Raw genomic sequence first — 15,004 nt, forward strand, 5'->3', positions numbered from 1 at the left:
GTGTTCCTACTTCCTCTCTGGGATGATGAACGACTCCCAGCGGCAGCAGTAGGCGTACGGTCTTAGCCAAAGTTTCTGAACTTGACAGTAACTTTTTATGAACGCGCTGCAGGTGCCGTATAAGGGAGGATGTTCCTAGGTGGTTAATGTCCCTACCCCTACTTATTTCACCTTTACATATGGTACATATGGCGAGACAGTTGTTGTCCGGATTTGGATAGAAATATTGCCAGACCAAAGAGGTGGAATGTTTGGTCTTTTGCCCAGGCATGACCGTGATGGGCTTTTTCATCCCACGGACAACAACTGTCTCCCCCGGAGCCTGATTTAAAACAAACCACACCACCATCAGAATCCTCCTCGTCAACTTCCTTCTCAGCGCCAGCTGCACCAGTATCCTCATCCTGTTGTACTTCAGCAGTGACATCTTCAATTTGCATATCAGCAAGTGGACTGTGGGTGCTCCTCTCAGCACTTGCAGGGGGCGTGCAAATGGTAGAAAAAGCCACCTCTTCCCGTCCAGTGCTGGGAAGGTCAGGCATTGCAACCGCCACCACACTTTGACTCTCCTTGGGGATTTGTGATATCTTCTTAGAACGCACAGTTCTTCGCTGTGCTTTTGCCAGCTTAACTCGTTTGATTTTTTTAGCGGGAGGAGGGCTTCCATCGTCATGTGAAGCTGAACCACTAGTCATGAACATAGGGAAAGACCTTAGCCGTTCCTTGCCACTCCGTGTCGTAAGTGGCATATTGGCAAGTTTACGTTTCTCCTCAGATGATTTAAATGTTTTTTTTAAGGTCATTTTCCAGAACTTTGTCATTTGGGATTGTATATGCCCTCTACTATGACATTGGGCATCGGCCTTGGCAGATGACGTTGATGGCATGTTATCGTTTATGTCATGACTAGTGGCAGCAGCTTCAGCACTAGGAGGAAGTGGTTCTTGATCTTTCCCTATTTTATGTTTTTCGGAGAAAGTTTGGTCCTCCATTTATGTTATATTGATATATACGTGTGGCTAAGGTGCACACAATCACAGAAAATTATTTTTTATTTTTGTTGGAGACTAGTGCACTTTGTGGGTTACACCACCCTTTAAGAAATGAGCCAGCCGGCTCTTTACTTATGGGACACAGGCGCACGCTTGGCGCTGCTCCTTTGTGAATTGTGTGCACTGTAGATCCATGTGCATCAACAAAGACAGAAAAAAAAAAGAATTTTTTCTTTTTTGTGGAGCGCACTTTGAGGGTTACACCACCCTTTAACACACAGACACACGCTTGGCGCTGCTGTTTTGAGGATGCACGTACAGTGCACACAATTCACAAACACAGAAGAAAATTTTTATTTTTGTTGGAGTGCACTTTGGGGGTTACACCACCCTTTAACAGACGAGCCAGCTGGCCCTTTACTTATGACACAGGCGCACGCTTGGCGCTACTTTGTTGATGCACGTGCGGCTACTGCGCACACAATTCACAAACCAAAAAAAACAAGAAAATATTTTTTTTGTGAGTGCACTTTGGGGGTTACAGCACCCTTTAACGGACAAGCCAGCCGGCCCTTTACTTATGACACAGGCGCACGCTTGGCGCTGCTCCTTTGTGAATTTTGTGCACTGTGGCCGCACGTGCATCAACAAACACAGAAAAAATATTTATTTTTTTTGCACTTGGGGGGGGGAGCACCCCTGATGGACAGAGCACCCCCTGGACAACACTACAGCACCCCTTTAGGACTGGGACACTGCACAGGACTTTGGAGTGGACACAGCCCCTATGGACAACTGACTGCACAACACAGTCCAGCCAGTCCCTATGGACTTTGGAGGAGTGGGCACAGCCCCTATGGACAACAGCAGCTCAGCACAACACAGCCAGCCCCTATGGACTTTGGAGGAGTGGACACAGCCCCTATGGACAACTGACTGCACAACACAGTCCAGCCAGTCCCTATGGACTTTGGAGGAGTGGACACAGCCCCTATGGAGAACAGTACCACAGCACAACACAGCACTACACTACACAGCCCAGCCAGCCCTAACTGCCACCCTCCCTCTTCACTGTCCACAGCCGAGTGAGAAAATGGCGCCAACGCGGGTACCTTTATATAGAATCCAAAACCCGCGAGACCGGGAAGGCGGGATGATGACGTTTTGCCTCGATTTCAGATCCGAGTCAGGCGGGAAAAGTCGAGCCTGACTCGGATCGGCTTCGGATCGGGGGGGCTCGGGGGGTACGGATTTCAGAAATCTGAACCCGCTCACCCGTAGTTTAAACGGTTAGATACATCTTCATTTTTCTACAACCCCTCCGTTACCTCCCCCAAACAATGACTATACCTGTCTTTCACTACTACTATTCACTTTGCAAGTGAATCCTCTGTGTGAGCTTTATCGCAACATATGACCTATAAGCACCATTTACTTCATTTAATTTGTGCTGAATTTTACTTTTAGCCCAGAGGTGCAGTGGAAAAATGAATGATACTCTAGGGTGCCATGATTCCAAAAAGTTTGGGAACCACTGTGCTAGGGTTGTTACTAAAATGCTTCTGGAAAAGCTCAGATTTGAAGCTTGATGCTGGGTGGCTTTGCAGGTTACAGCAGCACAAATGTAGCTCTTGCTAAACTGACAAAACACTGTTTCTCTAATGGAGTCTTGCTGAAATCCAACAGTATTGGTAGGGCTGATGTTCATGGCATTAGTGTAACTTTGCAGTGTATCCATTATTTACATGTAATGGAAGCAGTCATCTTGTGAGCTAAAGTAACATTCAGCGGTATGCAGCCAATAGATTTTCTAGAAAGCAGAGACAACCATAAGGGGATCATTTTGTGAGTTGAACCTCCACTGTCTATTGGCGGCAGTCATCGGTCCCTCTTGCTTTGCATAAATGTAGTGTGGACCGGTCCATTATTATCCAGGGGCAGGGCCAGTGTTGTCACAGTAGCTGAAATAACATCATTCTCAAATCTTGTAATTAATTCTGATAAAGGTAAAAAAAAATCTGTCTCAGAATATCGGAGCAGCTTCATGTCTCTGTCATATGTAGATACACTAACACCAACCATGTCTCAATGTCAGGTCCACTAACACCAACTCTTGGTTCTGTTTAGTCAGTGGGAAAATGCACCAGCCCTAGTCCTTTTTTTTAATTCTAATCTGAACATAGTCAACATCATTTTGAAATCTCCTGTATTATTTCTCTCTTTTCAGGAAGCATCATGGGAATGTCATGCAGCCTTCGTCAAAGGACAACAGTGGCAGCCATGGTTCCCCAATAAGTGCCAAACTGGAAGGAGTCTTCTTCAGCTGCAACACCGAGTTCAACACCGGGAAGCCTCCACAAGATTCACCGTACGGGAGGCACAGGGTTGAAATTCCCGCTGAAAAACTGTTCAACCCCAATACCAACTTGTACTTTGGTGACTTTTACTGTATGTACACAGCTTACCACTACGTCATCGTGGTGATTGCTCCAGTAGGATCACCAGGGGATGAGTTTTGCAAGCTGCGCCTTCCTCAGCTGAGCCTGAATGACAACAAATTTCTGACCTGCACTGAAGAGGATGGAGCCCTCGTATTTCGCCATGCCCAGGATGTAATCTTGGAAGTCATTTACACTGACCCTGTGGATCTTTCATTGGGCACAGTCGCAGAAATCATTGGTCACCAGCTAATGAGCTTATCTACTGCCAATGCAAAGAAAGATCCCAGCTGCAAGACCTGCAACATCAGTGTTGGACGTTAAAAAGCCCTCTCGGCCTACCGTGAAGCAGTTAACCCTCCCTTCTCATTCTTACCAGACATGTTGTCCGGAAGCATGCAAAATGCAGCTGTCACCAAAAGCATACACCGAAACTAGAACTTCTTAACCCCTTCGCTGCCTGATGAAGCCTGCAAGGCATTGCTTGGCATTGCACTGTAGTTCCTCCTGCAGCAAAGGATTTATATAGCTTTTTTAAAACTTTTTTTATTATTTGTGAAGTTGATGCTGCTCTTAACCACTACAAACCATTCTGTTCTCTGCCAATTGTTAAAATCTAGATGCTGCGATGATTTTTTTTTTTTTACGTTTTAATTTGCTGTTTATGTTTTGTTTATTTGCCAAACAATATAAAACTCTATATAGACTGCTTTAGCAAGGTAAAACTACCAATTATGGCTTTATTGGGGTGTCTAAATAGCAGTTATTTTAAGATACTAAAACTATCGGGAACTAAAAGGAATAATAAAAAAAAAAATATAACAGCATGAAAACTTGTAATTTCCGCATGTTTGAGCGCTCAAACCCTAGAAACGTCAGCACTTCCAACGTCGCTCGACAAATGTTAAATGTTAAGATATTAGCTAACAGGAAATAAATACTGTAATCCGACATCATAAATATGATAGAAAAATATTTTATTTGTACCGTTGTATAAAATATTTACAAATCATATAGAATATATAGAGCACATTTTACTAGCAACTGTATACATGTCAAACCATTTTTCCCTTATCAAAGATGTAGACTGTAAACGTCATCAAGTCGTGTATACGTTCCTGTTACTCTTGCTTCAAAGATTTTAATTAAAAACAGAACTGAAGTCATTCTGATTCATAGTGTCTTAAGAAAAAAAAAATCAAATATATAACGAAACCATCACGAAAGGTCATGAAAATAATTTCACTTGCAAATGTTTTTTTTTTTTTTTCACTCCCAATAAACAATTTTAAAATGTCAGTTTTTTAAAATCATGCAGTTTTTGATACAAGAGAAGTAGAAAGCTTTTTGTTTCAGTAGGAATATTAAAAAAAAAAAAATGTACAAATGTGAAGCACAGTAACACACAAAAAGCAACAAAATGCGTCTCCAGTGGTATTTCGTGAGGGTGCCTGTGTGATATGAGTGTAAGAAATAAAATATTAGCAGCATACACTAATCCCATAGATCTGTCGTGAGAAATAATCCTTTCCTCCGATATATTTACATATAATCAAGAATGAGAAGATTCATTAAGGCAGCCTTGCATATTTCAACATTCTCCAAAGGGTTTGTTTTTAAAGGGAATATATTGTCATTTTCCATGTACAATTATTAACATTTTTTTTTAATGCAATATACAAAATATAAGGCTATTGAGAAAAAAAAAATGCACTCAATAAATAGTTTTGGGAAGCAGTATCTCTTCTATTGGAACTAGACGAACAACATATCTCCGAATAATGTTTACCTCTGTACACACACATAATATATACCACATTATGAAGCACACACTAAGAAAATAATGCTTCAGGGTGTGGTTCCGATATATACCCCTGCAGATCAAATACTTTGAAAGGTACACCAATGTAAACAGAGGTAGAAGAGAAGTCAGATACACTCTAATATAGATTTCTTTGAAGGGGGAGCAGGTACATAAAAATATAGAACATTCATCTTTTTCTAGTTCTATTTAAAGTACTTCATGACTTAAGGCTGCATTTAAGGTGAACAGTATTATTTTTCAAGGTTCTGTGGATGCTTTAATTATATATAAATAACGAAGTGGAACTTTTTTTTTTGTTGATTCATATTTTGTCTCGATACACAGAACTTGTGTTTTTCAGTGGATATTGCATAAGGGAAGAATTAACTTATATACATGGTTTCATTTATACATTTACACATGCAATGCTGCTTTAATTTTACAAAGATGTTTGCAAAAAAATAAATATTTTGTAATATACTTTTGCTCTTACAATATAATAAACTAGATATGAAACGTCAAGACACTGAGCCCCCTAATTCCATAAGGAACACAATATTGGGGCTACATGTGTTCCCATATAGAAGGAATTTATATCTCAGGTCATAGATTACAATGCAGTTTTCAGAAAGTGCAGTCGTTTTGCTTACATTGTTGGCCTTTGGTTGTGGATGAGAACATATGGTTTTCTCACTGAAACGCTTGGAACAGATGGGATAAAACCACAGCTCAATATTAAAAATAGGTTTTACGAAAGAATAAATATATACAGCTTGTACATGGCATAAATAGATTATTTTCTGGAATCTAAAATATTCTATTTAATTTACTGTACACTATTGACTGATCTCGTCTATATGTGTTACACCTGCAACGTATCAAAGGCACTCCTGACAATGAAGCAGACTTATACAAAGTTATTTTGGGGAATCTACTTGAATCTTTAAAAACTATGCTTTAAATATACTAGTGAATTTGGCAAAGAGAAAGTAAAAACAAACAATTAAAAAAAAAAAAAAAAAAGCCTGATTAAATCAGAGCCATTAAATTGCAACTGTAAATGCCCTCCAGGAGGCTATACATTGTTTAACGATAGGGATTTTGGCCTTTCCACTGCTGGCCCAATATTCACTATAAGAACAGGTTGGTTTCAATATTTTCAAGTACAGACCCCTTTGCATCCCTTTTTTCGTGATTTTTGCTACAGTTATCCCTACCAGGTAGTATATAACTATTAAAGTGCATCAGAATTTCAGTGTTATACATGAGTGTGCAGAAATACAACAAGTCATTCTTCCTGTATATCGCTGTGGTGTATTCACAAGCTCTAAATGGTTTTAGATACATCTTGTTTGCTGATCAGGACCTCCAATAACCGGAGCTTCGCTTTTATCTGCTTGTATTCACAGTACTCTTCCGCCATTGGTATTTTGTCGTCTTTCTGTGCATTCCTGGAAAATATTGCACAAAAAGGACATTGAGAATAGAAAAGTATAACAACCAAAACATAAAAGATGGTTCCACTGGAGACAGGTCATCTGAGAATAATGCAGAAATAAGCTTCATAAAAAGAGTTTTAATGGTGGATTTGTTTAACTAGTGTAACTTTATGACTGGACACAAAGGTTAACAAAGCAGAGGGCAATCATTACAATCAAGGGGAAATTCCCATAGAAACTTAGGGCCTGATTCAGATTTGGGAACACTAGCAAATAGCAAACAACTGTGAACCTGGACAAACCATGTTGCATTGCAAGGGGGGCAAATACATACATTATTTCTCCTTCATCAACTAGGGGACACTGGAGTTCAAGACAGTGGGGTATAGACGGTGGTAGATCAGAGCCTGGCACTTTAAATAATTCTGAAGTGTGACTGGCTCCTCCCCCTCTATGCCCCATCAGCCCCAGTTTTTAGAATGTGCCCGAGAGAGCCGGTCAGATAGGGCTGAGCTCCAGCCCACACTTAGTATTTTTTCTTTTATTTCAACTTTATTTTAATTTCTAGCTTTCACAAAGCATTGAGGACAGGCTGACAGAGTACTGCGTCTGTCAGCCTGCTACATGGATGCATCAGGAGACCCGCCACCACTAAAAAAGTGCGTGTCGGAGTCCCAGGCACCCTGGCAGTAGCTCAGGGAGGACACGCCACAGCTTAATATAGAGGCTGTGTCCGTGCTTCCGAATGCCTAGCCGCAGCCCTGATGCCAGCAGTGGTAAGTATAGCTCTGTTCCCCTTATGGGGAACGGAGTTTTATCTGCGGCCCCTCTGCCCCCTCCCAGGCTCAGGTGGTATATACTGTAGAATAACCCCTCCTGATCCTCACTCTGGAGTTCTGTGGGGGGTGCAACCCTTAACAGGGTTGTGGGTTTTATTCCCAGTACGGCCCTGGCTGTTTGGAGTTTGTATGTTCTCCCTGTGCTTGCATATGGCCTCTCCCGTTTTTTTCTTTACTTAAACCTACAGCACCTGGTCTTATTAGGTTTAACAGCACAACTGTGGAGTTTGTAATTTAACCTGCAGTCTTTATATAGTTTCTGGCTCTGCCTCATCTCTGTTATATTGCACGTCGGTAGTTCCCCTACGGAACTGGGCAGTGTACTGGTTTAATATTATATATATAAAAAAAAAAAAGAATGAAGCACAGGGAGGAACATGCCACAGCCTAATATAGAGGTTGTGTCCATGCCACTTTGCCCACCACATATCTATCAGCGCCTACGGCCACACGCCCGATCTCGTCTGATCTTGGACGCTAAGCAGCGCCAGGCCTGGTTAGTACTTGGATGGGAGACCGCCTGGGTATACCAGGTGCGGCAGGCTTATTACATTAAACATCTGGGGCAAATATGCTTTATGTGTAACAGAATAATGCAGTGTGTTTCTTGCATCTATAGCTGCCAGAGATCACTCTGCCTAAATGTGTATAGTATGCATAGTCGGGGCCACTGTTCTGGCTGCTGCCAGAAATTACGGTTATTGCATATCTTTAACTCAAGGTTACAAAAAGGGTGCGTCCCATCCCCACGCTTATGCCTCACATTGGCTCACCTTAAGAATGAGCCGTACTCTTCTCATGCATATATGTGGCTGCACATATGTTAAATCTCAACAGCCTTCGGTGCTTACCTTAGAAGGTATGCATCTGTGCATCTATATGGATTTATATCTTATTTATTCCCTTCGGCAGAGCACACAACACGAAGTAGTAACATATGGCCGTTGTGGTGGTTGGCATTGCTGTCTCGCATCACTGAGGTCATCTTTTGATTTCCATCATCTGGAGCCAGAAGGGCACACCTGATAAGGTGAGTACACCGGTAACGGAAGGGTCCCAGGATCGCAATCAGTCTGGGATAGTACGTTTCTAACATTTCCTGCCCCAACGCCGTAGCAGAATGACAGCCACGCGCGGCACATGAGCAGTCTCCCTGCGTGGAGGTAAGCCACATGTATGTATATACTTGTATTTTATACTAAACCCGGTGTTAAGACCTGGGGCTCAGTTCCTCCCATGGCTCTAACTATTGCCCATGTTATATTTTTCAAATTATATCATCACCTACTAATCTTGTATGTAGGTACGCGTAGGCATGTGGGGATTTGTGTGTGTGTGTGTATAGATATATATATATATATATATATATATATATATATTGCTTCTTATCCTTACCATTAAAGTAGGGGTAGGATATGTTCTTCTCAGTTTTATGTCTGATACTTAGCATATTTAAAGAGGATGCTGCGATGTGAGGCTGGACTCTCCTGATCCGGTAGTTTGTTCTATAACTCCGCTTACACCATCTCTCCCTAGGGATTGGGTGGTGTGTGTGTATATGTATATAATTATGGATATGTGTAGGTATGCCTATACTTCCACAATCATTAAGGTACATATTATTCCACGTCTGGAAAAATGCCAGGGTTTACCAGAAGCTGTCTGTTATATACATACATATTATATGGTGGCTCTATAGACTAGAGTCATGTTCTGCAGCTTACATAGGATAGTCACAGGCTCCTACGGCATTGCTTCTAGTATGGACTCTATACATGTCCTGGGGCCTTCCTGTATGTCCACACATGTATATAAGGCTATGTACTTACACCCGCCTCGGGTTATAGTCCTGTTTCCATCAGTCTATATCTACGGCGTCCACTTCGGGGGACCTATTAATTACAACTACACTCTAGGGCGCACTTAGTAACCAACTTGTAAGACACTAGGAATGCAGTGTGTGTATATATAGATATAGCATGCTGATCTCCTATTGCGGGATATATGTGTGTGTGTGTGTGTGTGTATATATGTATATGTATGTAGCGTGCTGATCTCCTGGTGCAGGAGTTTGACAAGTGACTTACTATGTCGGTACTAACTCTTCCTTTCAAAGAGTTTGCCTTTTCATGCAGCTATGTTTATGTGTGTGTATGTGTATATATACTGATATATTCCCGTTCCTTGTATGAATTTTCCTAATAATTGGAGAAATCTGTTTTTGGCCCTGACTGGCGTTATCACTACATATATATCTCTTCTTACTTGGGATAATTAACGCATTCTATGTCTATGTACAGGTACCTTTCCCAGTATCGATTCTGGTACTTTATATTATTGTCTTGTCGCATATCTCAATAAAATGGGTATCTGAAGGTCCCTTGGGTACATTTCCTATCAGTACATAGAGAATCCAGGATCTATTCCAACCTCATGGCTTATTTAGTTAATTTACATGAGGCCTAGGGCCAGGGTCTGGCCTGGGTTGTATCAGATTGTGGGCGTAATACACACTTCACCATTATAAGTGTTAATGTAAGGATACACTAGCAGACCTTTTTTGGGGTATGTGTAATCTCTATATGGATACATATCCCTAATGGAACAGGCTCAGGTATAGCGTCCTGTTGTACGGCCTTCTTGTCTCCACTAACAATTTGCTAGTTTCTACAGTATTTTCTTCTGCAGCATCTCCAGACTGAAGTCCGTGCTGTAGAGCATTGATCTTTGCCCACTGAGGCTACTCTCTGTACCTGTCGTGGTGGGTTGCTGTGAGATGAATAAGGTCAGTGACATTCTACATAGCGTCCAGAGGGCTTCTGGTCGCTCACAGGTAAGCGGGCTTACCCCACTAATACCTCGGAAGAGGCTTCCTTTTCATGCATCCTGACATAGCTGTTATTCTCTCTTACGCACCCTAGCTGCTGTCCTAGCAGCCTTCAGTTCTTTTCAATCAGTTGGCTGTACACTTTAGAGCTTTCCTGGTGTGTAGGTGCATAGTTGTAACATTGAGATTTGTGACCCTATTCTACTGGAATCTGTTGGGTTTATGGACTGAAGCGCATCTATGGGCTAATGCACATCTTTACTATAAAGTGTGACAGTCTCTATGTTCCATACAGGGGGCCTGGTTTGTTTCCTGTTCAGTATCTGTTGATAAATTCAGCACACTGACAGGTACCTGAATGGTACCTTCATAGTTGTCCTAGTGCTTTAGCCTTGCGGATGGGATACTTCCCTATATTGGTAACTCTCCCTGGGTGGAGGTGGCATCCGTGCTCTTTTTCTGCTAAGGGTATCCTGGGTGTTTTCATACTATGTTCAGGCCAGTAGTTGGTACTGATTAGACTCTACCATCATGTAGGAAGTTGTCTGCTGTTTGACAGGAGGGGTGGTACTGCCGTCTGACCCACTGGAAGGAATTGTAGTCTCAATCCTCTCGTATCCGCCTCATGCCCAGTGGGATCGCCACTCGTTGACAACTTCTATGGTCTAAACCTTCCACTGGTTACCAACCCTTTAGTAGTTAGACCTCGAGAATGGTTCAGGGCGACTGTTAGGTCGTGACTCTTGCCTCCTTGTTTGCTTGGTTAGGAGTCTGTGGACAGGTTCAGCTCCGTCTCTGTATATTGGTATCATTATACTTTTATCTATATGATTGATGTCCCGCAGTGCTGGGATTCTGCTGTCTGAGACTGTTGCAGCTTCCTGTAGTTGTCGCTGGTACGGTTTTCTCGAGTTTTGTTCTCATGTTACTGCCATTCTATGGATTCTAGTTGGGGTTTTCTGCTCCCAACGGTCTTGCTTGGTCTGTTTTTGGCTGAGCTTACAGTGTTCTGATGATTCTCATCTGCGGCTACTCTCTAGCCGTATTCCATTGAATTTACGCTGTAAGTGGTGGAATGTCTGTGACTGTTCAGCAAGGAGCTCTGATTGTCTCCTGGCTCTACGACATGCCTCCAGTCTTGGGCTGTCCCTGTTTCGGTTGGCCGAAAGGTCGGCAAGTTCTACGCGCTTCCCACCCGGGAGGTTGGCTTTGGGACGTCCCCACTGTCTTGAACTCCAGTGTCCCCTAGTGGATGAAGGAGAAAACAGGATTTTGGTACTTACCGATAAATCCCTTTCTCCGATTCCACAGGGGACACTGGACGCCCGCCCAGCGCTGCGTTCCTGCCGTTTTGTTGGGTCCTTATCTAGTTGTGTGACTGCATGTGTTCCCTGCAGTGGGTTCCTCTGTTCTCCTTCAGTCGGTATTGTTCCGTTCTGTGGTCTTCTCCTCCTCATTTTCCTGTTGTCTACCGTCTCCTCTCGGGCTCAGTTCTTAAAACTGGGGCTGATGGGGCATAGAGGGGGAGGAGCCAGTCACACTTCAGAATTATTTAAAGTGCCAGGCTCTGCTCTACCACCGTCTATACCCCACTGTCTTGAACTCCAGTGTCCCCTGTGGAATCGGAGAAAGGGATTTATCGGTAAGTACCAAAATCCTGTTTTTTGCATGTGGGATAAATACTAGCTGCTTTTGCATGTAGCCCACAAATGCTGGACAGCTTTATTTGTACACTGTAATTTAGATGTCAGTTTGCACACACCCCTCCCAAATCTAAGTCTCTTCTCTGCACATTTTACATCTGCCCCATCAGCAGTGCAGCATGGTTTTACCACGGTGCAAAGTTACTTGCTCTTTCTAACGCCGGTTACACACTAGACAATATCTCGTTCGATCCGGCCGGATCAGACGAGATATCGGGCACATACTCTAGTGTGCACCATCAATGTCACTGACTATGCACGCTCCACGTCGTCCACGACATCATGCAGGTCCGACGGGCTAATCATCAGCGGGAACCATACTGCTGGATGCAGCACAGCCCCCGCTGCCGCAGCGGGCACTTGCCGATGCAGTCACCCCGCCAGGTGCTGTAGCTAACGAGGCCGGTACACCCTATAGATCATCTAGTGTGTACCGGCCTTTACCCTATTCCCATCTCTGATCAGGCCATTAGAACATAAATGTGGACCCGCACTGCTCCATTTTTTGTAGATGTGCCTCTATTTCTCTGCCTGGCACACTTATAGACGCACATTCACTACCTGCTTTTAACAAATGTCTACAGAAAATCTGTCAGCGCCTAGTTTCACTGATTTACCTGATAATGAGCATATTAAAGTAAAATATCACTTTAAACTTTATCCTAATAGCACTTCCTCCATTCATTAAACCAGGGCTCGACAAAACCCGGGGACCAGGTCGCCATGGCGACCAGATTTGGCAGCCTGGCGACCAGGTTTTCAGCAACCCCCGGGCCCTGTAGTGCAGACCGCAAGCGCGGTCCACACTACAGAGTAACAAACATACAGCCGCCAGCGGCGGCTGTATGTTTGTTATAGCAGCCGATGAGAGTCTGTCAGACTCTCATTGGCTGCTGCGTCGTTCACGGAGTGAGCCGGCTGGAGCTCACTCATGAGCTCCACCTTCTGGCTCACCCCGCGGCAGGTTGGGAGAGACGTCATGACAGAGCGGAGTGCAGAGCGGCCAGGAGGAGCGGACGGCGGCGGTCGTCGGCAGGAGCAGGGATCAGGTAAGTTGCGTTTTTTTTTTTTTTTTTTTTTTTTTAAGAGGCACTGCATAGGGGGGATGGCCGCTACTGTACGGACACTGCATAGTTGGGGGTGGCTCCTACACTTTCATCCTGGCTCCTAAGTTTTAGAAAAATTTGTCAAGCCCTGCATTAAACTTTTCCATATTGTTTCTTATAACATTGCTCAGTTTATAATCACTTAAGTCTTAATCTTGAGTGTGGTTGGACTATCTTTATTACATGTGTCACTTTTTGTGTTTGTGAATGTTTCTTTGAACGTACCTGGAAGGTACAAAATGCACCTCATTCAAATTCTATCCGTACCCTCAGGGGCGTAACTAGGTATTTGAAGGCCCCATAACAAAAGTGCGTAAGGGCTCCTATGTACTACCCAATGTGAAAAATGTATATAACACATGTAACTTTGACAAGGAAGATGGGCCCCTCTCAGCTCTGGGCCCCATAGCAGCTGCACCCCATACACCTATGGTAATTACGCCCATGCGTACCCTCCGATGTAGCACGGAAGAGCCAATCATGTGGCCTCTTTCCATCTATCTATTTTTACACACTTCATTTTTTCTATTTCATTTTCTAGCGGTCAGTGTTAATGCTTTGGCTGGGGGGACAGTGGTGGAGGGGTGATGATTTTCCATTGCTCAGCAGAAACAAGACCTGCACTTCTTTCAATATTGCATTCACAATATATATATATATATATATATATATATATATATCACAGAGGGAAAATATGAGGCCAAATGATTGTCAATAACAGTTTCTTCAAACAAGAAACTGGATCCTAGCAATGTTGAAAAGACAAGAATCAAGGATTTGTAATGGCCAGGCACAGTCAAGATCCATGGACAGCAGTATGAAGTCACTTATACAGCGTTGTTGGCTGAAAACAATGTCTCCAGAATATCAAAGGTTTCAGATCTTGTGACTAAGAAGGGCCAGAACAATGAATATCAGCGTTATGCATAATATACTATTGGGTGACCACAGGTGCTTTGTTGCTTGATGACTCCCTATAAAGGAAAGGAATGCTGGAATATGTGCTAAAGATGATCACTCCATACCATTAAGTAGTGTCTAGTATTGAACCATGACAACATACAAAAAATGCCAGCTGATCCCATGTATTTGCAAATGTATGCAACTGATATCTCTGAATTTCTATTACCATATAGTCTTCATATATTGTTGAAAGTATAATTCAGTGTGCTGAGGAACAATAGGGGGTTAAAACCCCTTTCCTTTTTCTACTTAGTATTGAACCATGCCAGGAAAATGGGCCACACAATATTATGTTAACAACACAACACTGCACCGCTGTAAATAAGCATCCTCAGGGCTGTAGAGATACTTAGGTTGGCACCACATGTACATTTGTCAAGAATATATCTTTCTCCACAATCTGTGCTTTTTGCACTAACCATCTCGCAAACATGCATTGGAAAGTATGATGAGCGCTTTAGGCAGAGCAACCAAACTGCGAAGTGTTGTTTTCCGGAGTTTACTTAAGGATTAAACGGTCTGCTTGCACCACGGGGGAGATGCACTAAGCCTTGGCGAGTGAAGAAGTGGAGAGTGATGAAGTACACAGCAATCAGCTCCTAACTGCCATGTTACAGGCTGTGTTTGAAAAATGACAGTTAAGAGCTGATTGGTTGGTACTTTATCACTCTCCACGGCTTAGTACATCTCCCCCGTGGTTGAAATATGTAGCCAAGTGATCTGCAGTTGCTTGTTTTGCTTGCGAGATATCACAATCCTGTAGTATGCCCTCCTGCCCACAGCTTTGTTCCCATCTTAGGGTGACAGTGTTACTTGTCAATCATCAGCAAGCTGGGAAATCTTGGTTACTGATCAGTGTTAGAAATGCCCTAACAATCACCCCTCTTTTAAAG

General features: G+C 43.0%; 2 protein-coding genes across 3 annotated transcripts in view; one reads left to right on the forward strand and one right to left on the reverse strand.

The window, feature by feature from the left end:
- Window positions 1-4,596, forward strand: part of PHYHIPL (phytanoyl-CoA 2-hydroxylase interacting protein like) — a 174,116-nt gene extending 169,520 nt beyond the window's left edge. The window contains exon 5 of the mRNA XM_088450456.1: window positions 3,220-4,596. Coding sequence (XP_088306582.1) covers window positions 3,220-3,754 — 535 coding nt within the window. The 3' untranslated portion in view covers window positions 3,755-4,596. The remainder of the gene's footprint in view (window positions 1-3,219) is intronic.
- The window catches only part of FAM13C (family with sequence similarity 13 member C), a 382,048-nt gene continuing 371,434 nt past the window's right edge, over window positions 4,391-15,004 (reverse strand). For both annotated transcript variants that reach the window (XM_088450454.1, XM_088450455.1), the window contains one exon: window positions 4,391-6,685. In XM_088450454.1, the coding sequence (XP_088306580.1) occupies window positions 6,562-6,685 (124 nt within the window). In that variant the 3' untranslated portion in view covers window positions 4,391-6,561. The remainder of the gene's footprint in view (window positions 6,686-15,004) is intronic.

The sequence above is a fragment of the Taudactylus pleione genome, unplaced genomic scaffold (assembly GCF_031769625.1).
Source record: "Taudactylus pleione unplaced genomic scaffold, aTauple2 ptg000518l, whole genome shotgun sequence".
NCBI classification, from domain to species: domain Eukaryota; kingdom Metazoa; phylum Chordata; class Amphibia; order Anura; family Myobatrachidae; genus Taudactylus; species Taudactylus pleione.